The sequence below is a fragment of the Megalobrama amblycephala genome, linkage group LG18, assembly GCF_018812025.1.
Source record: "Megalobrama amblycephala isolate DHTTF-2021 linkage group LG18, ASM1881202v1, whole genome shotgun sequence".
Taxonomy (NCBI): Eukaryota; Metazoa; Chordata; class Actinopteri; order Cypriniformes; family Xenocyprididae; genus Megalobrama; species Megalobrama amblycephala.
This window is the reverse complement of record NC_063061.1, coordinates 3,914,685-3,942,676: the sequence shown is the minus strand read 5'-3', so window position 1 is coordinate 3,942,676 and position 27,992 is coordinate 3,914,685. Positions and strand designations below refer to the sequence as shown.

General features: G+C 36.3%; 1 protein-coding gene across 6 annotated transcripts; it reads right to left on the bottom strand.

The window, feature by feature from the left end:
- Positions 1–18: 18 nt before the first annotated feature.
- On the bottom strand, positions 19–27,918 carry rbm27 (RNA binding motif protein 27). Of its 6 annotated transcripts, none has more exons than XM_048165733.1 (22): positions 27,685–27,918; positions 27,046–27,164; positions 26,821–26,939; positions 24,289–24,368; positions 21,989–22,185; positions 19,059–19,364; positions 15,953–16,171; positions 13,790–13,966; positions 12,844–12,999; positions 12,596–12,737; positions 11,170–11,223; positions 10,680–10,833; positions 10,308–10,511; positions 9,872–10,003; positions 9,487–9,612; positions 9,288–9,362; positions 6,696–6,863; positions 6,419–6,523; positions 4,045–4,242; positions 3,769–3,852; positions 3,530–3,670; positions 19–2,060 (listed from the first exon to the last, which is right to left on the bottom strand). In XM_048165733.1, exons 1-22 carry the CDS (start codon positions 27,741–27,743, stop codon positions 2,013–2,015), a joined length of 3,063 nt encoding a protein of 1,020 aa, XP_048021690.1. In that variant the 5' UTR covers positions 27,744–27,918; the 3' UTR covers positions 19–2,012. The 6 variants fall into 6 exon arrangements, with proteins under 6 accessions (XP_048021690.1, XP_048021689.1, XP_048021688.1 ...); XM_048165732.1 differs by having other exon boundaries at positions 19–2,058; positions 3,538–3,670; XM_048165731.1 differs by having other exon boundaries at positions 19–2,058; positions 3,529–3,670; positions 12,853–12,999; positions 27,685–27,917.
- Positions 27,919–27,992: the final 74 nt, after the last annotated feature.

The following is a 27,992-nucleotide window of genomic DNA, read 5'->3' as shown; positions in this document are numbered from 1 at the left end:
GAAAACACAAAACAACTGTTTCAGAGGGGAATAATTCTTGGAATGGATCATGATTTTTTTTTCTTCCTTTTCTCTCTCTTTTTTGCAGATACTTTTTCTTTTGTTTGTTTCAAATTTTTTTTTTTTTTTTTTTACTTCTGGCCAATTGAAACTGCATTTTTTTTTCTTGATATTCTTCTTGCTCACCCCATTCCATTATCTTTATTGATTAGCAAACATGCAACTGTTAGAAATCCATTTTACAAACAAAAAACTGAAAAATACATCCATAGATATTTAAATTTATAAACAGTAATAAAGTCAAAATCTATTTACGCTAAATGTATGACTTTGTACTAATGTGGTGTAGTAAAACGGTTGTACAAATGAGCAAAATCCATTCTTTAAATTCACACACAGTCTCGAGTCCTTCTACTAGACTCATGTACAAAACCAACATTAAGACCTGCCAGACCTTAAATGAACAACCATGTTATTGAGAAATCATTGTGGAGATTATGAGAAGAATTTGTACAATCGATGGGGAAGAGCAGGGCAAACAGGTGTATCACTGAATTCAAATGGCGAAGTAACGTGCTATTAACTGTCACATCAACAGTATACATAGGAAAGTTTTACACTGGTCCTTCATTAAAAGGAACTATAAACTTATATCTTGTTTTTAGCAAAGTATGTAAATATGAATATTAAAAAAATATATATGCATACATACATATATTTTCTTTTTTTCTCCAAATGAACACACGCACACATATGCCAGCATGCTATTGGATAATATTTAAGGTTACAGAAACGGGTGTGTTTTTGACCCATTTCTGCAGGACCAGGCTTTTGAAATGAGTGGTGTCCAAAAAAAAACAAAAAAAAAACATTAAAACAGATTCTTTAAAGCATAGTCAAATTATATAAGACTGTGGTTTTAAGTCATACGCTCACTTAAATAAGCCTCTAAGAGTTATGAATGTGATCCGTTTAACGATTCATTCATTCGACAGACTAAAATAATGAAGTGAACAGTCATTACTACTGCAACCATTTACAAAATATACACAAAAAAAGGGGGAAAAAGCCACAAATCTCATAAAACATCAGCTGTACACTGACGATATAAGGCGTAAATGAAGTGTAAATCAATTTTGAATACATTCACAACACCTCTGTTCATATTTTAACTCAATTAACAACAATAATTTTCTCTGACCCTCATCCAAAGCTCTTTTTGGTTTTGGAACATCAACTAGATGTGAGAAATAAATATGAACAGTCCGACACACTGACCAAAATGAAGTGTGCCACATGTATCTTCTATACAGTCCATATTTACAGGAAGTGGCACGTTAATATCGAGAAGGAAAAATCCACCCGGGGATATATATTGCCTAAACGTTAGAGAGCGGTTACAAAAGTGTTTCGTTTGACATCATGACGGCATTTCGTTTCTTCACAAAGGAAAGAGATGCCTTTAATGGGAACGATGCCAAAAGAGTGCATCCATCGGGAGAATTTCTACCAAAGTGGCACAAAGTGCAGATGAAGTTTCATGTTAAATCATATATTAAACTGGGAAGAAATGGGTGAACAATTTAGGTACTTAAAAAAAAAAAAAATTTCACAGTAGTCACAAATGTTGTGAGTTACTGATATCTGCTCATGCACAGTGAAACAAAATGTTTCCCATCTGAAACATTTTGCATTCAATCTCAGCAGAAGTGAGAGTTTGATACATAAAGCAGAAATAGAGTGACAGAAACACTGCAAGTCTACACAGACGTCACACAAACTCATATATTCTCCTATACAGAGAACACAGTTTGCCTTTTCGCTTCTCCAGGTCTCAAAATACTGAAAACCGTCTTTAAAAAAAGAAAGACTCTTTGTCTTATTCAATCAAATATACTTAAATTAGCCTTTACAAACAAAAACTAAAAATGAGAGTCCTTGAACAAAAAGTGGTGCCATTTCCCCTTCCTCATCGCCTCCATGAGCGGCTCTCATATTCATCTTCTTCATCATCATCTTCTTCCTCTTCCTCTGGAAGCAGAAAGGGGCTGACTGGCTTCCTAGAATGTATGAGAAAAGATCAACAATTTAACTTTAACATCATTTAATAATTGTTTAAACTTCAAGTTTTTAGAAATGTAATATTCATGTTGGTTTCATACAAGTTTAAAAAAACCTTCATACAATTTAAAGGTGCAGTATGTAGGATTTCTGTCCGCTAGAGGTCACTAGAGGCCTATTCAAAACAAAGGCGTAGCTTGATGACGCCGAGTTTGTGCGTGGAATCTTGGGACATGTGGTCTTCACCTCAGTGAACGGTGCAAAAGAATAGGGATAGGACTCGGGAAGAAATCATGTTCATGGATGCGATTATTAACGTTACTGTAGTATGAAGCAGAGCAGGAGTGAGTGTTGTGGGAGCTGAACGAGGAGCTGGAGCGATTGAGCAACACACGCCTCATGAGCAGCGGGACTTTTATTATGACACAGTCGCCGCCGCCGCCGCTTCTGCTTTTCCGGTCATGAGTATGAGGTAACGCAGCTCTGTTTATCATATTAGATACATTTGAGAGTGTTGAAAATTATGTTATAACGTTAGTCTGTGCGTTCACTTGGCGGCTGCTGTGAGACACTGTTACACACTGCAGTAAGATAGATCGATTTTACAATATCACATTAAATACTGGATGGCTTGTGTTGATAAATGGCATGCAATTCATTTTAAAACGTATTGTATGATGGAGAAAATGCTGTATTACTGTTACTAAAAATAAAGCTGCATCTGATTATGCTATTTTCACAAAAAAGGTGTTTTTCTCTGAAGCATGGTAAAACATGGTACTCGCAAAAAAAAGAAAATTAGATTAAACAATAAGACTAAACGTGTTGAGCTATATAACAACAATTCATTTTCTGTCTATAAATGTATCAAAACAGTTGTTCCCTTGTCTATTAAAACATGTAATATATTTGGTGTTTCCATGGTTTCTACAAAATAAAACTGAGGATAACGCGGGTATGACGCAATTGACAGGCGACTCCTCACACGTCCCGGAGCCTTGGTTAAAATTGCAATTTTCTCACGATTTACAAATAGTTGGAAACATTTGGGATATTGTAAGTACTCAAGTGAAAAAAATATATAACACTGGCCTAGTGGTTTTTGGATATTTTACTGCAAAAATATTACATATTGCACTTTTAAATGTCAATGTGGAAATAAATGTGAGTGAACTTTTGCTTGACTTGGCAAACACTGCTACTTATATAATTAAAGGGTTAGTTCACCTAAAAATTATGTAAATGTGTCTTTAGTACCTTTCCAAGCATTTGAAAGTGTTAATTGTCTTGCTGTCAATGCAGGCCTCACTGAGCCAGCGGATTTTATCAAAAATAACTTAATTTGTGTTCCGAAGATCTTGCGGGTGTGAAACGACATTAGGGTGAGTAATTAATGACAGTTTTCATTTTTGGGTGAACTAAGCCTTTAAAACACTATATAATTATGTGTATCTTTTCGTGCAGTTACCGTCATTACATGGATTCCTGCAGCGTTGACCTCTTCCTTTGACTCTTCCTCTTCCGGTTCATTGGACACAGATGGAGTTTTAGGTTTGTACCATGAGATCTGTAGAATTCGACCTTTGAACTTCGCCCCTTGGTTTGCAGCCTGAAAAAAAGAGATTTAGTGTGGTTAAATTTTAATGACCTCTTAAAATAAATCTCAAATTTAAAACTAAAAACATAAGAACTAAAAAACCACAGTACGTTTTCTGCATCACTGCGGGTTTTGAAGGTCATCACGACACTTGTAGCATCATAGTCACGAAGCTCCTCGATCTCGCCAAATTTCTATACAAGTCATATGGATTGATCGTAAATTAGGTACTAACATATTAGACAGATAGATAGATTGGACTGACAAACAGATGATAAAAAAAAACAATTAATCGAAAAGATTCATTTTTGCCCAGCCCTAATAGACAGAAGACAGACAGACGGATAGATAAATGATCGATTGACAGACAAACACTCAAGTCTTACCACGAAATGCGGCATGAGTTCCTCCTTCTCTTCCTGTGTGAAGCCAATAATAGTGATGGCTCGAGGCCGGTGGTCTACCACCATGTGATTGCCTCCACCACGCCCCCTGAGGCTCCGCCCTCGGCCCCTCCCTCTGCCTCGAGCTGGTGCTGCTGGTGGTTTGCCACGGCCCGCTGGTATCAGTCCCAGTCGTGTTGCCTATGTGATTTTAATCCAGAGGATGCGTGAACAAAACTTAACTTATAATGCAAAGAGTAATAAAATAATAAATATATTTTTATGTATAATATATAATGATATAATAAAATATAACATACACACATATATGGACGTATGGGAATAGTGCGCTCTTCTAAACTTCCAAAAAGTACTAGACTTTAAACCTTGCCTAACCTTTAACCTGACTGCAGATTAAAAATGAAAAGCCAAAGAGTGACAAAAGCCACACCAAATGCTGATCATTTCTCTTTCATGCCCTGAACAAACAACTCTTTCAACCAGTGTAGTTTCTTCCCTTCGCTCTCTTTCTTTGATTGTCTTCCCTCCATCTACATGGGAGCTGCTCAAACTTTAATGGAATGAAAAGCATCAGCGCGAGGAGAGGGGTGTGTGTTGCTTTGGGACTGGTCCTTGGGGTGTGGGAAGTGCTCAGAGTTAAATGTGCAGGAGATGAAGTGTAATGACATGCATATTTCACACGAGCTAATTTAAGCCCAGCGCCAGCCGTGATGTTTCTGTTGTCTCTCTTGTTTTAGGATCGCTAATGTTAGGGCTGAGTGTGAGATTGTGTTTGGATGAAATGGATTATGCTGGTTCTGGTTGGGTACAAGAGTGTCTTTTGCTTCAGTAAAAATATTTTAAAACGGGTATTCTAAATAATCGCCCATCTGGCAATGTTTGGCAAAGACATGGTCCTATTTTCAGGTTGCTAACACATTTGGGCCACACATGTATTGCTACTTCAGTGATACCTGTCAGGTAATGGGGACATTTTTTGGTACTACAAAATAATAAACAAATAATATTACTGTAACTCCAAATTCAAAAGAATAAATTAATTTAAATGTTATTTTTTATTTTATTTTATATGTACTTTATATTTTATTATATATGTATTATATTTAATTATTATATTTTATTGCATATGCATTTTTATAGGTATTTTATATTTTGTATATTTTCATTACCACCTAAATTCTCCTAAATTACTGTAAAATTTCTGGATATTTTAAAATGCAGTAATGCATAAATGCATAATAATTTATTCATCCCCTTGTCATCCAAGATGTTTAGGTCTTTCTTTCTTCAGTCAAAAAGAAATTAAGGTTTTTGAGGAAAATATTCCAGGATTTTTCTCCATATAGTGGACTTCACTGGGGATCAACGGGTTGAAGGTCAGTTTCAGTGCAGCTTCAAAGAGCTCTACACGATCCCAGACGAGGAATAAGAGTCTGATCTAGCTAAACGATCTGCCATTTTCTAAAAAAAAAAAAAAAGCATACTTTTTAAACCACAAATGCTTGTCTTGCTCTGCCCTGTGATGCAAGTCCATGACCTCAGGCAATACGTAATCACGTTGGAAAGGTCACGCGCGACGCAGGCAGAAGTACTGACCCAGTGTTTACGAAGCGAACATGCAAAGACAAATGCCCTTTTCAAAAAAAGGATAAAACAACGATGAGACAATTTTGAAGTTGGAGGAGAAAATTTGAGTTTTTTTGCCCTACTGCAGTACTTCTGCCTATGTCACGCATGCCCTTTCCAACTTGATTACATAATGTGCATCTCCAAGCTAGTGCAAGATGAACATTTGTGGTTAAAAAGTATATAATTTTTATTTTTTATTTTTTTTTTGTTTAGAAAATGACAGATCGTTTAGCTAGATAAGACACTTATTCCTCGTCTGGGATCATGTAGAGCTCTTTGAAGCTGCACTCAAACTGACATTGTGACCTTCAACCCGTTGAACGCCAGTGAAGTCCGCTATAAAATCCTGGAATGTTTTCCTCAAAAAAATGATTTTTTTTAGACAGAAGAAAGAAAGACATGAACATCTTGGATGACATGGGGGTGAATAAATTATGAGGAAATTTTAATCCTGAAGTGAACTAATCCTTTATCATAAAAACAGTGTTGCAATGCAAAAATTCTTAATGGTAATAAAATAGGCTTCATTTTCTTTAAGAAATAAAATAAATTTAAAATAAAAATAATAATAATAATAACAACAACAACAACAACAACAACAACAACAATAATAAAAATAATAATAATCATCAAACATTTTTAATTAACCCTCTCTCTGTATATTGGCATCAGACACTGAAAAACCCCTATCAGATGTACAGGTCACAGTGACAAAATGGCAGCTTACCTCCACCTGCAACTGACCCAGCCTCCTCTTCAGGTCTGTTGTGTCTTCTCCTGACGTCAGCTTCTTATGGAAGTCCAACTCTGCGTCAAGCAACTCTTTCTGTGCCTTGACATGATAAAAGACAGTTATACTTAAATTCAATACGATCTTTTAAATCAAAGTTGGCAAACTATAGATTCTAACTTTTAAACAAAAATTAGATCTTCTAGACACAATCTGTGCTGTGCTACTAGAAGCTACTTGTACAATAACACCAGGTATACATGAATTGTCTTACGTCTGTTTTTGACTTTGATTGTGTCGTGTTGGCAGTAGCTTGTGCGGTCGGGCTGATCTCGTTCTTCAGCTGAGAGATCTTTTCTGTCAGTTCTTTAAGAGTCTTCATGATGTTCGCCCTCTCCTCTGGCTTCATCCCTCTGTTCTTTTCCAGGCGGTTTATCAGCACCTGCAGAAGGCAGTTCAGGTTTAGTGTAACATTAAACTGCATTATACACTTCTTATATCACATTCATTCAACCAAGACTGAATCAGGACAAGCACAATTGTTTTGGGGCTGTCACGATTCCTCATTTAAATTCAAATGCTTGATTAAAAAAAGAAAAAAGAAAAAAGAAAAAAATCCTCGATTGCAATTTACCCGTGCAGATTAACTGGCACAGATGAGCACCCATGAACCGTAGTCCGTTTTCTAAGGCTGCACAATATATTAAAACCATTTAAAAATCATAGCATGGTGCTATTGTGAAATCACAAGGGCTGTGATTCAATTAAATATATATGCACTGCAGGTTTCAGTGTGAAGCGCGACGCTTTAATTACAAGTGTGCAGGTTACATGTTTCTTCCATAGTCTCAGAGCGGTTTAAACAAGGTTTAAAAAAGGATTTAAACAAGAATTCGTCCATGCTGTAAAGTGTAACAACAATCACCATCATGCTGGCTCCCTCTGCAGGCATTTGTTATAAGTAATCAGACCTGCCAACCTTGATTTTTTTTTTTCCGAGTACCAGTGTGACGGGACATGACACAGGGTGTTTTGGGGGGATTAAATGCATGAGTAACTAATATGCTAGTTTTCATACAAAATAAGTAGGCTATGTAACATAATTAGGTACTTTAGTTACAATAACGCAACACATGTAGGCTACGTTTCTCAACACTGAGAATAAATAAACGCCTGTTTCTCCAGACTCGCGATTGTCAGTCAGTCACGCATCACAGCACTTTCACAATAACTAAGCCATATAGCGATTTCAATTGATTTGTTGTTCAACATTACTTGAGCATTTTATACCCGTTTACCTTAAGGAGTCAGAAGTACCGTGACTACTGTACTGTCCTCGCTTGAGAATTCAGTCACTGAGACGGTGGGAGTGGAAAGAGGGAGATCGAGCGGGATTTTGTGTTGCTGTCGATATGCAGTCTCTTTTTATTGATAGGCCGTACGCATTTGTCAATCATCCCCTCTTGCTATTTGGGGAAATGAACCCAGCGCTATGATTGGTCGAACAAATCGTACCAGTGACAAAATGACAAATCGTACCAGCGTACTTTGAGGTCAAAATGCGTACCCGCTACGCAAAATGCGTACATGTTGGCAGGTCTGAGTTGATTATATCATATGTATATTACATTATGTATTTCATCAGTATTGTTCAATAAAACCATACGATTACTTGCTTTTGATACTTTATTTGAACCAATTATTATAGCCTTATTATATATAGATTGTTATTCCTTGAATTAAGTCATTTTAATGGCTGGTCTATTTTTATTACCACAAAACAGAAAAAAAGAAAAAAAATTCAGATTACTTGATTAACCGGCAAAATAATCGACCAATTCTATTTTTTTTTTTTGGTAATCTGGCAAGCTTGTGCACACTGGGAATCATGTTTTTCAAATAAAGAGCAGGTAATGCAAATTGAACACTAAATATGAGATAAATTTACACTACCGTCAAAAGTTTGGAAACATTATTTTTAATGTTTTTGAACGAAGTCTCTTATGCTCATTAAGGCTGCATTTATTTCATAATAAATACAGAAAAAACAATAATATTGTGAAATATTATTACAATTTAAAATGATAGTTTTCTATTTTTAATATACTTTAAAATATAATTTCTTTCTGTGATCAAAGCTGAATTTTCAGCATCATTACTCCAGTCTTCAGTGTCACATGATCCTTCAGAAATCATTTTAATTTGCTGATTTGATACTCAGTTATCATCAATGTTGAAAACAGTTGTGTTGCTTAATATATTTTTGGAACCTGTGATACTTTTTTCAGGATTCATTGATGAATAAAAGGTTAAAAAGAACAGCATTTATTCGAAATATAAATCTTTTCTAACAATATAAATCTTTACTATCACTTTTTATCAATTTAACACATCCGTGCTGAATAAAAGTATTAATTTCTTTCAAAAAAAAAAAAAAAAAAACTGACCCCAAACTTTTGAACGGTAGTGTATATTGTTACAAAAGATTTCTATTTTAAATAAATGCTGATATGTTTTAACTTTTTTATTCATTGATAATAAATCAGCATATTACAATGATTTCTGAAGGATCATGTGACACTGAAGACTGGAGTAAATGATGCTGACAATTCAGCTTTGCATCAGAAATAAATTATATTTTAAAGTATATTAAAATAGAAAACCATAATTTTAAATTGTAATAATATTTCACAATATTATTGTTTTTTCTGTATTTATTATAAAATAAATGCAGCCTTAATGAGCATAAGAGACTTTATTCAAAAACATTAAAAATAGTAATGTTTCCAAACTTTTGACTGGTAGTGTATAAAAATAAAAACATGTGAAAATAAAATATATAAAAAATAAAAATAATCCTTGATACCTTCTGACATTCGATCTGTTTTTCAAGCATTTCTTGTTTCTTCTTCCTCATGTCTTGCTGCAGTTTCAACGCCTCCTGAAGACCAGAGGTCAGAGGTCATGTTAGCTCACTCATAAGTACATTCCAGACAGTGCAATCCTAGTAGGTGGATCTGCTGCTATCGGCTTACAGAGGTGAGGAGGAGAAAGGAAATACGCACCTGCTTCTTTTTCAGAACCTCCTGAGCTTCCAGCACTTTGCCCGTTTTTCCTAACGACTTTGATGCGGTTTTCAACACTGTGCGTGAGAACGGACCCTTCGGCAAACTGGAAGGTGGCGTCAAACCCTTGTTTAACACAGAAATTCAAACATTTGTTGATTTTGAACATATATCTCACACATACAAATGGTTAAAAGTTTGTGAGCTTTTCAAATATTTTTGAAATATCTCTTATGCTTGTTCCAGAGCAACTGGATTTGGCTAAGGGCAAAGTGAAGTTTCATAACTTTATATTTTAATTCAACTGAAATATAGAGCCATATCGCATATATCATATATATTCTCTCTGAATAGATGTGTGCAAACATTCATGTATTTTCTTTACCACTGATGGTTCTTGGCTCGGGCTGGTAGGTTCAGTGCTGCCCAATATGCCCGTGGCTCCTGTGGCAGTCTGGTGTTTGGGGAAGTTCTTATTCAGTACGTAAGATCCTGCAGGGTGCTGCTTATTAATGACCTGCACACAAAACAAAATGACAAAATGAATGACAAACAAAGTCTCATCCATGGATGAACAGTCACGGTAAGTGTATATCAATCATTTTTGAGTGAACAATCTCTAAAACTGTAAAGCTGGCACAAACTTTTCTATGGGGAAAAAGAACTATCAATAGTAGGGCTGAGCGGTAAGAGCTCATTCTTCAAATTTTAGAAAAGCAACACAATGAAATAGCCTAGGAATATAATGCATTGCAGTTTTAATTCTCTGAATATGATAATCCATCAGTGGGTATCAATAGCATCAGACACTCCTTCCAGACCTTGTGTGTTGTTGGCTGTTGTTGGCCAGGGTTTGTGTTCTGACTGGGTCCCTGCTCCTGTGTGTTGGATGCGGCCTCTCTATGCCAGTAGACTCTGATGAAGCGGTTATTCAGAACGGCTTCTGTGCTGGAGATGGCCCTCCGAGCCTCGTCATTAGCAGTATACTGGATTAATGCCGCCTCTGGGTCGCCCCCAAACACCACCTGTGGAAATGACAATAGAGGATGCAGTTTTACTTTTAGAATCAGCACAATCCTATAACTACATACCTATATAACAAAATCGTTACATGATCAAAAGAACATAAATATAAAAAAAGCATGTTGAGCAAATATGTGGTTCATAATCTAATCTCTATACAGAATGTTTACCTGAATGTTGACTATGGTTCCAAACTTGCTGAAGTGCTCATTGAGTTTGGTGATGTTGTTGAGCTCCCGGGGGATTTTGCGGACCTCTAGTTTGGTGTTGACGTAATGATTCTTTTTTGGGAAGGTAGGTTTATGCTGGTTATTGAAATTTTGCCTGTAAAACAGAAAAGATCTCATTACACATCTCAATCAGGCCATCTACCTGTATCACTGTAGTTTCCTTTGTGTTCCAAGATATCAAAATTAATTAATAGACACTAAAAATAATGTAATTAAAATTAATAATTTTGATTCATAATTATTAATAAACACTTAATACATAAATTATTGATTAAAGGAAAAAATTATCATGAGCATCCATAATTGATTACATTTATAATAAAGTAAACCAAAATTCAAGTTTATATTATTACAATGTGTGCACACACACATATACATATACATTTATTAAGGGTGTAACGGTACAAAAACATGACTGTTCGGTACGTACCTCGGTAATGAAGTCACGGTTCGGTACGGGTTCGGTACAGCAGGGGGGAGAAAACTAAACATAAAATTGCTTTTTTATTATTTAACTGTGTTATATTCTCTGTTTAAATAAATTCAATGCCATTTAAAAAAAAATAAGGATAAAACTATATAGGGAGCCCTTACTTACACATTATTATAATATTAAATGGTTAGTTCACCCAAAAATGAAAAATCTGTCATTAATCACTCCCAAACATGTAATTTGCACATAAGGCAAATAATCAGGACATTACTAACAGGTAAAGTAAATATAATGAATATATAAGCTAATATAGTACATATACAAAATGCTCCCTTCTAGAGTTTATTTCTCTAGTGAACTAACATGCTGTCTCAACACCAAATGCCTGAGGTACATATAATGCTACATGAGATATTATTCTCAAGTTGCTTTTTGAAATACTGGTTGAGAGATTACATGTAAACTTATCGATCAATTGTCTCTGCTTCTGCGCTTTTTACTGGTAGCAAACAGTGCTGCATTACCGCGCACGCCCCCTTCTGGATTGGAGTGTGGCGAGCCTGTGACTGACTGTATTTGTTGTGTGACTGCATGCACTAAAATGTGACGCTTGTACCGTATGGTTTAAGACAATTACATGTACCGTTACACCCCTAATATTATTTTATTATATATTATAAGTATATATATGTGTGTGTGTGTGTGTATGTGTGTTTGTGTGTATGTATATATAGACCCTTTTCACATTTCTGTGTTTCTCAAAAGCAGAATTCATTATAGTTAGGTAATCTTCTATAGCGGTGAATGAGAGACGACAGCAAATAAAAAATTTTTGTGTTCCCATTTGGTCCAACAGCAAAAGAAAAAAAAAAAAAAATCAATGATAGCATTTCCACAACTTTCCAAAAAAGGGGAAAAATATAAAGAGTATGATTACAGCAGTGAGAAAAAAAAAAATGTCAAATTTGCCATCACTCCTTCAGCCGTTGTATTAGAAACACTCAAGCAGTTAATTTTTTATTTTTTTTTGTAATTTACTGCCAAGGTAATATTACACAAAGTATAACACATATATATATATATATATATATATATATATATATATATATATATATATATATATATATATATATATATATATATATATATACACACATTTTTTTTAAATGAAAATATTCAAAATTAGATTTACAGACTAGATACAAACGACTAGTCATACTAGATTTGTGATGTTGATAATGCAACGCTGTGGAAAGGGTCTATTGATTACAATTATAATTTTAGTAGAATAATAAAAATTCTAAAGTTTATATCAAACATACCACATATGAGGTGAATTTTTAAAATACTACAGGTCATACACGTTCTTTAAAGAAAGCAAAATAAGACCTAAAAGAGTTCGAGTTTATCGCTCATCACTCACTTGTCCATCCAGGGTTTTTTGGCCTGTGGGCCATCTGTAGACGGCAGACACCTCTTCCTGTTTTCCTGCTCAGAGATGTACCTCACCTCGCTGCTCGACACACTCGGGACAGACGGCTCTGTCTGAATTACTATGTTAGCTGCTAAAAAACACATAGAAACCAAGTTCAAATAGATGTTGCCAAACATTTTTAAACAAATTTAAAATTCTAAGGCAAAATAGTCACTTGTTTGGAACTGATTGTTTACATCTGATACCTCGTGAGTTTTGTCCATCACCAGAGGTAAGGCCGATGAGGTTGGGTCTTTGCGTCTGGATGCGAGGGATGAAATGGCGGTACTGAGCTCTGCCTGGGCCGGTCAGTGCCGGGGACTCTGGGTTATAGGCCTCAGGGTCATAACTGTCTGTATGTGGCAGAGCAATGACATGTTAAACCATATGCACTGTGTGCAGGGGAAAAAAACATAAACATTGCTAACACTACATGTAGGTTCTTTCCCTTTGATTAATTAAAAATTTACCACATGAGTTTGAGAGAACTTTTTCCAAATTCTCTTTATTATTCAGAATTGTTATTTAGAAGATTCATCCCATAAGCTCCAAGTGTAAAATGCAGCAGCAGCACAACAACATGGTCAGAGTGTGTCACTGCAGCCTTCAGAAAAAAATATGTATCCCTGATATTCTACAATGAAAAAAATATGGCTTTGAAACTATTCTCACTCAGAAATTGCTTGTAAATTTGACAAACAATTACAAATATTTAAATTATAAATTAAAAAATTATATGCATATACACATGTAAATATTTCTTACATATATACATGTGTATATAACTACAAAATAAATATGCAAAGTAAACACACACATATTATGTAAACAAACTTTTCTTTTGGATGCGATTAATCACGATTAACACACAAGACCAGAACCACCACCAACAGACAGAAAAGAGGCTCAGTTTATCAACTGCTTTCTTTAAAGAGGTCAGACTTTCTTCCCCGAAGGCCGCTTATAATGTCAATCGCATTGATGATTTAAATTTAAATACATTTTAGATGGACAGGATATAAAAAATATCTGTGGAGTGCATCTAAACTAAAAATATGATACGACCCCTTTATAACACACATATAGACAGTAAGCTCTAAGCACCACTGCTGAAGCTGAGAAGAGAGAAGCGCAGTGGCTTACATTCAGAGAGAGTGTACTGAGGGTGGAGAGAGGCAGAAGAGGAGGAAGAAGAGGAAGGAGGTGGTGGTGGTGGAGGAGGAGGAGGTGGTCCCACTCCAGGCAGGGCCAAAGGGGAAGAGGTGCTGGTTCTGGAGTGGGGTGGAGTGTCTATCCCAGTAGCTGGGATTAGAGGAGGCCCTAAAACAAGACAAGAGCAAACTCAACCACACTAACATCTACAGCTAACTTCCATTCTAGCACTTTAGGACAATCGCTCCAAGTTGTTAATATAAAGTCATGCTCAACATTTAGCATCCAGGATTTTGCTACATCTTTAATAATTAACAAATAATATTCCTAAAAATGAACAATAACAACAACAAATGCATTTGTCATCACATTTTTTTATCCAAGCAACTTGTATAATGCAATTAACGTCACGTTCGCAAAATGTGAAAAGTGCACACTTTTTGGATTAGTGCCAAATGAGAGAGGTCCGTGAGCCCAAGTTTATTTGTATAGGCCACATGCTCGTAGTTTCAGTTTCACTTGGCCCTTAAAATAAATGTTGTTGTTTATAATGAACGGCACTATAATTCATGTTTGCTTTATACTTATTTTTCATTCCTGTTCTGAAAACCAGCACATTTAAAGGATTTTATTTATTTATTTTATGTGGAGTGAGGGGAACTAAAATACATGTTTATAGTGTTTGTAAATGTGTCATTTTATTTACTGATTTTTTTACATTATTGCACAATGTAAAACAATTTGACTACATAACTAAATTTCATAAACATATGTAATGCATAATGATATGATATATTTGATATATTATTATATTATAATATATTTAATGATATATATGATATAATAATGATATATTTATTTCTGATTAATGATAATGATATATTTATTTCTGATTAATTATATATTTATCAATCAGAAATAAAAATATATTGATATATTTCTAATTATTTAATTCATAAAGATAAAAAAATTTAATTGAAATTATGTATATCTTTAATACAAGTAAACAAGTAAACAAATGAACTTAAATTTAACATTCATAACTGACAAATAAATTAAAAGAATAAATAATAAATAAATAAAATGAAATTACATTGACCTTTTTAAGATTTTAAAATCAATTAAAAAGCACAAATTAATCATATAATGCAACAAATATATTAGAGCGGCATAATTCTGGATAAATTGAGATTTTTTAAAATTTAAATACAGATCATGATTCTCCCATGATTCTCTGAACAGACAAATAAATAAAATAACGTAATTTACAAGAGGTTAATTCCTGCAGTCTATTTAAAAAAAAAATTATTTAAAAGAATCAGTTTGAATGAATGATTCAATGACTCACTCATACCTACACATGATAACTGTTCTCTCTGGCTCAGCGGCAGCGCGAAAACAGATTTGAATGAGTTATGATCGTACTTGTCAAAGGTTTAATAGACACATGTTGTCATTTAGGAATAAGATTGAGAGGGTGTTTAAATCGTGATCGCAATTTTTTTATGATTAATCGTACAGCTATACAATATGATATAAATATAAAACAATTACAATGCTAAATTAATAATGATAAATAAAAAATGCATAAACAATTTACAGCAATATATATACTGCCTATAGAAACTCATCATACCACATTGAAATAGTTATTTTCCAATTGAAAAACTTCACTGGGTTATTGAACATCGTTCAACGGGTTGGTTTTGATGGACATTTTTTATGCACAAACTACACATTCTGGTTCTGACATTCCTGATTTTAATATATTTTTGAATAATATTCTTTACTGATTTTTTTTCTCTCATAATTTTGGCAACAGATGAACTGTTAAATGAGTGATCTTGAGTCGAGTCCCTGTAGTCATCCAATCTGACTCTCATATGCTGATGTAATATATATTTTAAACTTGACAGGCAATTTTTATAAAATGCAATTTAATCACCAGCTTCTCAGATGTTTAATCGATTAAGGCAATTATCAAAGTTTGATAAAATGTTTAATTTTCCAATAAAAGATCATACATTTTTACGTGATTTGTTACATTTAATTATCTCTTAGCTAGCATTTTTTTTTTTTTTTTTTTTTCAGTTTACATAATATAACTTAACTGAAAAACCTAGTCTAGCATGCTGAACTCAAAACGACACTTACCTGGCATGGGGTAGATGCCTGGAGGCGGGGGCTGTCCATGGGGAGGGAGGGGCATGGGCATGCCAGGAGGAGGTTCAGTCATAGGCGGCATGGGCATCCGTGGCAGGCTTGGTGGTGGTGGAAACGGGATCATGGTAGGAAGTGTGACGTCATCCACAATCAGAGGGTCATTACCGTGGTCAAAAGGACAGAGATCACCTCGTATACAAAATCCTTTCTCTGCAAACAAAAAGATTTTTTTTTAATTAAATCAACATCACATTCTTTCTGGACAGTTTAAAAGCAGAAATATGAGGCTTGTGTGATATATGTTGTCCTTGAGGTGGAACTACTAGTCAGCGTGAACTTCTGGTTGTTTTACTGAGGTCTCTCTTCTGTGGAGTTTGCTCCACGTAAACAGTGCTGTATGGACAGTCACATCTCTCTCGTCAACGTGCCAAATCAGTTTCTTTAGTAAGTTCATTACACAATCGAGCTAACCATCCACCCTGCAGTCATCCCTGTGGACGCTCTTCTCCAACTCCCACCAGTGTGAAAAATACCCCAGCTCCAGAAAGACAGGGTAGTAAATATAAACTCTGTAGGTATACTGCCATTCCCATAAGGCCACGCAGTGAGTTACACCACAGTCATTAGTGACGCTTTAAAAACAGACACCCTGAGGAGTAAAATGTGTCCTTAGAGAATATCAAGACACTTCGATGTGTTTCTGAAGTGTTATACATCATTTGACTTTGATTTTAGAGACATCCAGTAGAAGGGCTGTGCGATTAATCTTAACTGACTTTTCAATTTCGATTTTGGGTTCCAGCGATTATGAAAACAAGATAATCGAAGTAAAACGATTATTATGCCATTGCCACATTCCGCCTAGTGCACATCCTTTCCTTTACAGCAGTGCGCTTTTGTTCCTTCCTAAGCCAAACTTAACATCTAAATCAGCCAAATAGGTGAATGTTGTAAAATGCAGTCTACTGTTGCTTTCTGTGCGCATGCTCCAAGACGGTCAAATAGCCTACACACAAAAATGTCAAAATGCTGCAATGAAATGCAATGACATTTCCTCTCTCAAGATCCATTAATGTACTAAAAACATATTTAAATCAGTTCATGTGAGTACAGTGGTTCAATATTAATATTATAAAGCGATGAGAATATTTTTGGCACGCCAAAAAAAACGAAATAACGACTTATTTAGTGATGGCCGATTTCAAAACACTGCTTCAGTAAGCTTTGGAGCATTATGAATCAGCATGTCGAATCATGATTCGGATCGCGTGTCAAACTGCCAATGGCTGCCAATCACGTGACTTTGGCACTCCGAACAGCAGATTCGATACACTGATTCATTGTGCTCCGATGCTTCCTGAAGCAGTGTTTTGAAATCAGCCATCACCAAGTCGTTATTTTGTATTTTTTTGGCGCTCCAAAAAATATTAATATTGAACCACTGTACTCACATGAACTGATTTAAATATGTTTTTAGTACATTAATGGATCTTGAGAGAGGAAATGTCATTGCTCCCTATGGAGGCCTCACGGAGCCATCGGATTTCAACTAAAAAATCTTAATTTGTATTCCGAAGATTAACGAAGGTCTTACATTTGTGGAACGGCATGAGGGCAAGTAATAAATGACAGAATTTTCATTTTTGGGTGAACTAACCCTTTAATGACATTATTTTCATGTTTGGGTGAACTAACCCTTTAAATGGATAGTTTACCCAAAAAAAAAGGTTAATAAAGGTTACCCGGTTAATTAAAATTCCTTCTGAAGCAGAGCAAAGTGTTTGTGTAAAAAAAAAAAAAAAAAAAAAAAAAAAAAAGATATTTTAAAAGTAAAATAACTAGCTTCCGTTCCAGTAGATGGCTGTACGCACGTCGGCTTATGCTAAAAGAGTAACCTCTGACGTGATGTAGGAGTAGTGTAAGCTTTGACGACTCGTATATCGAAATCCTCCAACATTTCTCTTTAAAAATTCTCATTTTAGACATCTAATTCATGACCAGTGTTTTGTTTTGCTCTATCCTCTGCACTTCCGCGTTCATCAATATGTCATGCCTTGGGACAGAGTTCACTCTTACTCCATAAAAAGATGCGTACGGCCATCTGTCAGAAGCTAGTTATTTTAGTTTAGAAAGTTTAAATATGGATATTTTTCTTACACAAAAGCATCGCTTCGCTTCAGAAGGCCTTTATTGACCCCCGGAGCTGTGTGGTTATCTTTTATGATGGATGGATGCACTTTTTTGGGCTTCAAAATCTCATCCTCTATTCACTGCCATTATAAAGCTTGGAAGAGCCAGGACATTATTTAATACAACTCCGATTGTATTCGCCTGAAAGAAAGTCCTATACACAAAGGATGGCTTCAGGGTGAGGAAATCATGGGGTAATTTCCATTTTTGGATCAAACAACAAAAGACAAAGATAGTTTTAATAAGGATTAGTCTATTTAATGTATACAACAGTGTTATTTTACATTTGATTACTTTATTCAATTTCTGCTGTCTATATCTAAATAGCACTGTTAGTACATCTTCCTGAAAAACTTAAAGCAGTTTATTTAATTTGCATTTTTGTTCTGTTGTTTTTATTTGTAATTTTGTTTGTAATTCGTTTCTTTGTTCTCATTGCATTGCTGACAGTTTACTTGTCTTCTGTAACTGTTTTGAGGATCTTTTACTTAAATAATTTAACCTAGTATTAGTTTTTGCTGAAGTATTGATAATTGTGAAATTTCACTGATATTTAAAATTGCTCATATCATGAAATAAGGCTTTGATCACATCACCACCAATAATCGTGTTATATAATCTTGATTTCAATATTTACCAAAATAATCGTGATTGTGATTTTTGCCATAATCCAGCAGACCTACTGCAAAACTTATCTGGACCTCAATTACTAAAACGCTGAAATATCAAACCAAGTGGCATTTATTCAAGACAGACAGCACAAGCACACTTTAAGCGAAACATTTCACATAATGTTAGGTTTAACATTAAAAAAAAAAAAAAAAAAAAAATAGCAATAGCTTGGTCTTCATTTTGTCACACAAGCATAATCACACCAAAATTGTGACAAAAGTGAATTCGGACTTACCGTCGTAGTCTCTGCAGCGGTGTTTGAGTGTGCTGCTCTTGTTGAACGTCTTGCCGTCTTTGTGGTTGGTGAAGTATGTGGACCAGCTCTCTGTAGTGCTGTCGGGCAGGTGAGCCGGTGCTACCACGGTTACGGCATTGGGGACAGAGGGGCTCCCTGAGGAGGGGAACTGGTGCTGAGGAAGGGGCAGAGGTAGCAGGGGGGGTGGATGGGTCTGCTGGTGGTGTGGGTTACCCATGTGGGCAGAGGATGGGTTGTAAGGCTCTGCATCCTTCCGCTCCTGCTCAAATTTGGATCTGTGCTCGGCTGAGAGAAAGCACATTTTAAATGATTCATTTGTTGAAGACAAAAAATTAGAAAGAATTCTTGTCAATATTTTTGTTTGATTAATAGAACACTCAATGACAAATAAGAATGTCCACAGTAATAAAACAAAAAAATGAAAAATCTTTTAAAAATCTACTTTAAAATAGAAGTGACAACTCTTCGATTAAAAATTAATTTAATGACTAAAAATGTCATGGGGCATAACCAACAAGCAACTTTTTTTCATATTCACACATTACACATGAGTCTTTTTTACGTTTATAAACATATTTTTAAAAAAAAAACTGCTTTTTTTTCCTGTTTAGATCTGTTTAGATTTTTTCGCAGCATGTTGTTTGCACCACATGATTATGATACAATGTGTTTTTTTTTCCTTCTTAAAATATTAATAAGCTTTTATAAGCCGTTTCCAGCGAAATAAAAACAAATGAGTGTGCCAAAGCACTTAAAGGTGCTCTATGTAAGAATGACAGCTAGTGGTTGAAATGGGTACTGCAGTCTAAATTCAAACTATTGTTTGCCCCGCCCCCTCCTCCTCAGACTCCTCACTCTCATGGGTTGCCAGTTTGAAGACACGCAATAGGAGTGAGCTCAATTGACACTGGAAGGCGAGGAGACTTGCACACTGTAAGATAATTAGTTGAGTTACTGATTTATGATGAGTTGATACTGAGATGCTGAGGCTTTTTAGGTCCGGTAGAATCTGCGATCTCTGACCCAGTTTGTTTGCTGGCTTCCATGGCTGCAATTCGCTGCATGTGTTTTCCGGCGACTGGCAACCCGGGGTGGAGAAATACTATTGGGTAAATTGGCAACGTGCGGTCTTGCACAGACCGAAACAAAAACAGAAATTCCGACACGGAACGCAAATTCCAAAGTAAAATAACTGGCTGTAGCAATGGTTTTCAGAGAAACGAATATGTGAACTGAGCATGTTTAATAAATATCTGCAAACATATTATGGTATTTTTATGCTTTAGTACAGTCAAAAACTTACATAGATCACCTTTAAGGTTTTCTTAAAAATAAATAAATAAATTAAAAAAAATCTTTTAAATAGGCTTTTTGATATCAGGACAATAGAACTGCATGATTATGGATAAATTGGGAATCATGATTTTTTTTTTGTTTGTTTAAAATAAAAATCACGATTCTCCCATGATTCTGAACAGACAACTATACAAAACATGTAATTTACTAGAGGTTCTGACAAATGTTAATTGCTACAGTCTATTTAAAAATGTTTAATTTGAATGAATTATTTAAAAAATCAGTTTGAATGAATGAATCAATGACTCACTCATGAGGACTTCTCTTGTTTCAATATTGGACGAATCTGCGTTTTTGAACAAATCTCTTTCATGAACGATCCAGTGACAAATACATTTTTAGCAGTCACTTGTCACCACCTACTGGTGTAACAATGTAATTGATACAATCGTTATTTGAAGTGCCATGTTACTTTCAAAATGTGATTTGCTTTTTTATGATCGCTACAGGAGACATCAGTGTTTATATCTATATAACTATAAACTTTTATCCCAGTACTTCTCTGATAAAATGAATATTACAGAAATAATGATACTGTGTGGTTAAAAAAAACTGTTTGTGACGCTGTTTCATGCTTATACATGACAACTGCTCTCTCTAGATCAGCAGCAGCACCAACGCAGATTTGAATGTTCCGCTATGATTTTGTCAAAGGTTTAAAGCCCGGGACACACCAAGCCGTCGGGCAGCATCGGACTGTTTTTTTAAGTGACTAAGTTGACTAAGTTTTCCCGCTGTGTTCTTCTGCATCTGTTCAGCATGTAGAATCGGCATCTGGCCACTGGCCGAGAGAAAGAACTCTGATTGGCTGTTCAGTTTAGTGAATGAGTCGAAGTGTGAGAATAATAGCAAAACAGTGAGCAAACAAGTCAAGGCGGTATAGACAGAACGCTGTTCTAATTTTATGTCATGTACCTGAGTGTTCCTGGGTGAATGTTTAATATTAACGTGAGCTGAATGGAATACAGAAAGTGATCAGCATCAAAGATATTCAAAATAGTAAGCACACACTGCTTTGTTTACAGTCTGTGTATCTGCAGCGCTGGTCACCCTTTCTGATTTACAAATATAGACAAATATATCTGAAAAAAAAATAGACAGCGGTCTCCTTGCACGCAGGTGCAGAACGCACGTGTAGGCTGACAGTCGGCTGTAGTTCTTTTGGTGTGTTCACGTGCAGTTTCACGTGTGTTCCTACCCTAATGTAGACAGGTGAATCGTTGTCATTTAGGAATGAGACTATGATCTTTTAACGATTAATCGTGCAGCTCTACAGGACAGTGACATCACTCTGACTTTTTATTTTATTTTATACTCCGAATAAATAGCATAATAAATGATCATTATACAGAGGTGTATTCAAGTACTTTTATGAGTAAATTTCATTTATGTATTTATCAATAAAATAATATTTCTGGACAAAAAAAATAGCTTTATGTTACTGACAGATTAACCATTAAATCCATTTCTAAGAACTCCTCTGTTTCACACAAATGAACACAAGTATAGGTGAAAGTAATGTGAAGGAAGTGATTTGGGATGGTCATTATTACCTCTCCTCGGATTGTGCTCTCTTTCTCTGCTCTTTCCACGGCTGCTGCTGCGGCTACGACTCCTGCTGCGACTGTAGCTTCTCCCCCGTGAGCTTCCTCCTCGTCGCTCATGTCGCTCCCGGTATGAATCTCCGCTCTTCCCGTGACGGTCCAGTTCCCGCCGCTTACGGTCGTCTCTCCTGCGGTCATCTCTAGCCCTGAGGTGAGACGTACAGATACTGTGCGTCACTGATAAGGGTCTGAATTCGATATATCGGACAATGCCTTGTGTCAGGTGTGACAGGGTTTCGGACACATACTATGGTATACTTTAAGCACCATTTACACTTATTTTAAAGAGTTTGGGTTTAGTAAGATTTTTTCATTAAAAAAAAAAAAAAAAAAAGGATGCATTAAATTTATCACACTGAAAAGTGCACAACTATTTTCAACATTAATAACAATAAGAAATGTTTCTTGAGCAGCAAATCAGCATATTAGAACGATTTCTGAAGGATCATGTGACACTGAAGACTGGAGTAATGATGCTAAAAATTCAGCTTTGATCACAGGAATAAATTACGTTAAAATATATTCAGGATATAAAACCGTTATTTTATATTATATATATTATATTGATGAGCCAAAACATTATGACCAGTCACAGGTGAAGCGAATATCGTTGATCAAGGCCACATATTAAGCTGTGGGTAGATTAGTTGGTAAGCGAACCATCAGTTCTCAAAACCATGTGTTGGATGCAGGAGAAATGGCCAGGAATAAAGATCTGAGAGACTTTGACAAGAGTCAAATTGTAATTCCAAGGCGACTGAGTATCTCTGAAACGGCAAGAGTGTGTTGCTCTCAGTCAAAAGTGATGAGAATTTACCAACAATGTCCAAGGAGTCACAAACCACAAACCAGCGACAGGGCGCTGGGGCTCATCGATACACGAGGGCAACAATGACGCTTTTCCATTGCATCGGACGGCTCGGTACGGAATGGTACGGCTCACTTAAATAGTACCACTTCGGTTGAAGTTCTGAACCAATACTAAAATATGACGCGTAAACACTGCAGATCACTGATTGGTCAGAATCAGATAGAAACTATAACATTCAGTCTATAATCCCACCCACTTTAAAGCGGTACTAAACTGCAGTGGAAAAGCAAACCAAGCCAAAACAAGCCGAGCCATGGCGAGCCAAACCGTACCAACTTCAGTGGAAAATTGCCAAAAGACTATCCAGTCTGGTCAGAGCTAACAGAAGCCAACTACTGTGGCACAAATCACAAAAAGTTTAATGATGGTTATGAGAGGAATGTGTCAACACACAGTGCATATGAGGCTGCAGATCAATCAGAGAGCCTATGATGAACCCTGTCCACCTTCGAAAGTGCCTACAATGGGAATGCGAGTGTCAGAACTGGACCTTGCAGCAGTGGAAGAAAGTCGCCTGGTCTGACGAGTCCCATTTTCTTTTACACCAAGTGGGCGGCTGTGTACAAGTGCATTGTTTACTTGAGGAAGTGACGGCACCAGGATCACTGTGGGACGATGACAAGCTGGTGGAGGGAGTGCGATACTGTGGGCAACGTTCTGCTGGGAAACCCTGGGTTCGACCATTAATGTGGACATAAATTTGACACGTGCCACCTACCGAAACATTGTTGCAGACCAAGTAAACCCTTTCATGACAATGGTGTTCCCTGATGGAAGTGACCTCTTTCAGCAGGATAATGCACCCTGTCACACTGCACACATTGTTCAGAAATGGATTGAGGAACATGATGAAGAGTTCAGATTCTCAAAATTCTCCAGATCTCCATCCAATCGAGCATCTGTGGGATGTGCTAGACCAACAAATTAGATCCAAAGCGGTTTCACCTCACAATGTACAGGACTTGAAGGATCTGCTGCTAACATCTTGGTGCCAGAAAGCCCAGGACATCTTCAGGGCTCTTGTAGAGTTCATGCTCATTGGTGTTGTTTTGGCAGCACATGGAGGACTGACAGCATATTAGGTAGGTGATCATAATGTTTTGGCTCATCTGTATGTGTGTGTATATATAAAGCCATATGATACCATCACCGCAACCGCCACAGTATTGTTTTGTTTGCTAGTTGCAGAAAACAGTGTACACTAAAAGGCGAAAGAAGACAAACCAGACAGACAACTAAGAATGTTTAACACCCACACAAAACAATGGGGGAAAAAAGCATATCTGTAACCTTATCCTATATGTAAAGTTTATAACATATGAAGAAAATCTGTCAACACACAAACAGTAGAATAAAGATGCAGCTCTTGGAGACCAACCTTGTTTCATTGAAGTCTGAACGATTCCTTAATGGGCTTCTTCTTCTTCTGTTATCCCGATCATCTTCAACATGACCAGTCTGAAAACAAATGTTATTGTATTAATATAAATACTACTTATATATGCATTTAATAGGGGTGTGACGAGACACGAGATTGAGTTCACGAAAACGAGATGAGATTTTTACACAGTATTTTTAAGAAACCTGCAGAAGACCTAGAAAAACAGTCTGCAGGTGCATTTGAAATGTTTTAACTAATCATCTTGTAATCATTCATCTCTTATTTTTACCAGAAGGAATTGTGATATCTCAAACACTGTTGCCTTGGCAACGCATCAAACTTTAATATTGATTTTGGATGCTTTTGAGACTCTTAGCATGCTTCAAATTACATGAAACTCGACATACACATCAGGATTGTTAGCCAGTAGACATGGGCAAAGCTTTAGAAACGGGCAGGGAGGAGGGGCTCTATAGCGCCAACTTGTAGTGCAGTAAATGTGGAGTGAATTTGACATAGTCCTTTGATGTTTAACCGTTTTAAATGCCAGGTTGCCCTGAAGCCACCGAGGTGTTGGTGCCACCGGCTTGGGCCCGCCATCGCTGCTCGCAGCTATATTTTTAGTTCTTCTTTCTGAGTATCAATAATCATATACAGTAAAAGACAACAATACTCAAGCACTGTAAAAGGTTTTGACAAACTCAAATGACTGGATTATGATTTCACAGGAGTCTCTTCAGACCTTACTGTACATGATTTATGAGCTTCTACAACTTTTGACCTCCTAACTGAACTCCTTTCCACAAATTGATCATAGAAATAAAAACAGTATAAATAAAAATGACACAAATTTCTCTTTGTCTTATTAAGTGCAAACAGTAAGTGCAACCATAATCATAGCACTCTCTCAATATTCAAAGTGCAAATAGAGACCCAATTTTCTATAAGCATGATACAGATCTAAGAGATGGTTACAGCTACACAGCAAATATTTGCATCAGGGAGCTGCTATCAAAATGCGGGGTGTTGAAATTGCGTTTGAATGCGCGCTCGCTTTTTACTTGCGCTTTCGCAATCGCACATGCTCTGTGAATAGGAAGCGGCGGTGCTGAGTGCGCATTCTACAAGATAAGAAATTTATCAGATGCTTAAGGCCCCGATATACTTCAAACGAAATCGAAGAACGAACTGATGTGACGTCATTTCAAACAAAATCAAGCCAAAATGAAGTTCATTTTGTGTTCTTTTTGGAAGTTCAAAACATCTTGCCTTCAGGAAAAGTTCGCTCCAGCTGCAAAACACTTTCGTACTACCATTGGTCAGTGACGATAACATAACAGGACATGTGTGCTGAGGCTCCGCCTTCATTCGCGTGGAACTAATCTCTGACTCATTTCGTCTGTAGTTTGTTGAGGTAAGATCTCCACAGGTGAAAACATGAACACACTGGATAGCAGCTTTATAGTACAAAATGAAGTTGTGCTTCTATTGAAATGAGGCAATGACACTGTTTTTCATGTTTGATACAGTAAAGCTGCTTGATTTTAAGCAATCTATTGAATGAAGTGCTATAAAAATAAACATGACTGGAGTGCTAATTTGCAGAGCTCGTGCTAACATACCAATGTTGTTATGATCAGACGCTTTTCTTAAGCTTTCTATAAAAAATGCTTGCAGTTTGCTAATTTTTGTCGTGTTTATTTATTAATGAGACGAAAGTGTACAGCACATATTTACATATTCATCTAACCGTCGCTCTCAGCAGTGTGGGCGGTGTCAGATGTTCGATTACAGTATATCGCTGGTCACGCATTTCGAACTTTGTTTTACTCCTAAACAAAGAATGAAAAAGAACTTTGTTTGAAGTATATCGGGGCCTAAGCTCTGTTGCACAGCTAATCCTCCACCATGGTCTTGTCAGTCATCTCATCACGTGATCAGTGAATTCCTGCTGCACTACGTACGACTCTGCTGCCCATGCTGGATGAGCTGGATGGGATTGAAGTGACCATTATCCAAATGAAATTAAATGGTTGTTATTTTTATAAAAAGCAAAACGACACTGGAGGTAATGTAAATGTAACAGCGGTGGCATATTCTATCCTAATTTCACCCTCACACTCAGTCATGTCAATATCATGAGACTCCTTTTCACCTCGAACGAGAAATCTTGTCGCATTTTAATCTCGAGATCTCGTCACACCCCTAGCATCTGAACTAGGAAGCGGTCATAATGCACTAGATATTCACGTCAACTGAATGTGAAAAGGTAGTTTTGATAGGAGAACACTGGCAAAGCAACAAAAACGTAAGTAAATTATCTTTGGAAACATAGCTAGAAGTGAATAAACCAAAAATAGTTTAAAACACATTCTACAGTTTTCATAGTAAGAAAGAAACAAAAAAAAATGACCCTGACTTATGTGCACATACATCAGTGACATAGTTTTATATATATATATAAAAAAAAAAAAAAAAAAAAAAAAAAAAAAAAAAAAAGTTGTGTTTTTGTATTTCTTTTGATTTTACCTCTTCCTTCTCCTCAAGCTTCTGCACTGGGATTTTACTTTCTTCTTTAGCAGCTGGATTTCCCAAATAATTTTTGGTGGTTAGACATTCAAAGAGTTTATCAACAAACCCTGTAGTCTCTGTGAAACATGAAAAATGAATATCAGAAAGGGCACGGATTCACCAATAACTGCATACAAGTTGCATACTTATTTACACAGAGATGTGAAGAATTTTTACCAGTACCTTTCTGAAGAAACACGTCCAACTGATCCGCACACAATGCTCTGAGCTCTTTCTCTGGTTTATCCTTCTTTACTAAAGCCACAACATAGTTCGCCAGTGCAGATGGGTCAGCATCACATCTGTAAAAGATCTCAGGTTTAATCCAAAAGTCAAGTATATCCATGCAGGTTTTCTAAAACAACAACCACTTAGTTGTTTACTAACAGCTTTTCCAAGAGATCTACTAGGATCCACTACATAAATACATAACAAATTGGCAGCTAAAACAAACTCATACTGACGGTCTTCCTGTTGATCATACATGCCAAGGCTCTAAAACTAAAATAACTTGTGCCTGATCCTTTTTTGGCCCAGTCTATGAAAACTATCAGGCTGTTTTGATGACCACCCCACTCAGCCAGCAGACCCTCTTAGCTTAGCTTCCTGCTACATGGTTCAAACTAGGAGGTGTGTTAGATTTCTGAACACTAGGAGCTTATAAATGAACATAACACAACTGAACTGTCATTTACACACAAAATCAAAGGAAACGATATCTATTCGCAGCGCGGATAAGTGATTTGAAACCCAGCTAATGTGTTAGCATGTTAGCAGCGCCAGTTAGCTTCACTGCTTCAAATGTCACTGTTCATCACTTACATGGGTTCAAGAAGTTTAGCCAGCCAGGATTTCAGAGCGTCAACATTATCTATAATCATCCTGACGCGCAAGTGATTAATACTGATAAAAGGCTGGGTGTTTATGCGCAACTCCTACTAGCATCGTCCAACAACACACACTGGGCCTTCTGTAGTCACTGGCACGGCGGACAAGCTGCTGGAGGTTCTCGGCAACGTCACAGGGAAACGTCACAGCGCAACGGCGGCAGCCAATCACAGAGCTGCTATTACATGCCATAGTTACCAGTTCTAAAACGTTTCCTAGAGACGCTACTCTGAATGCAAAAA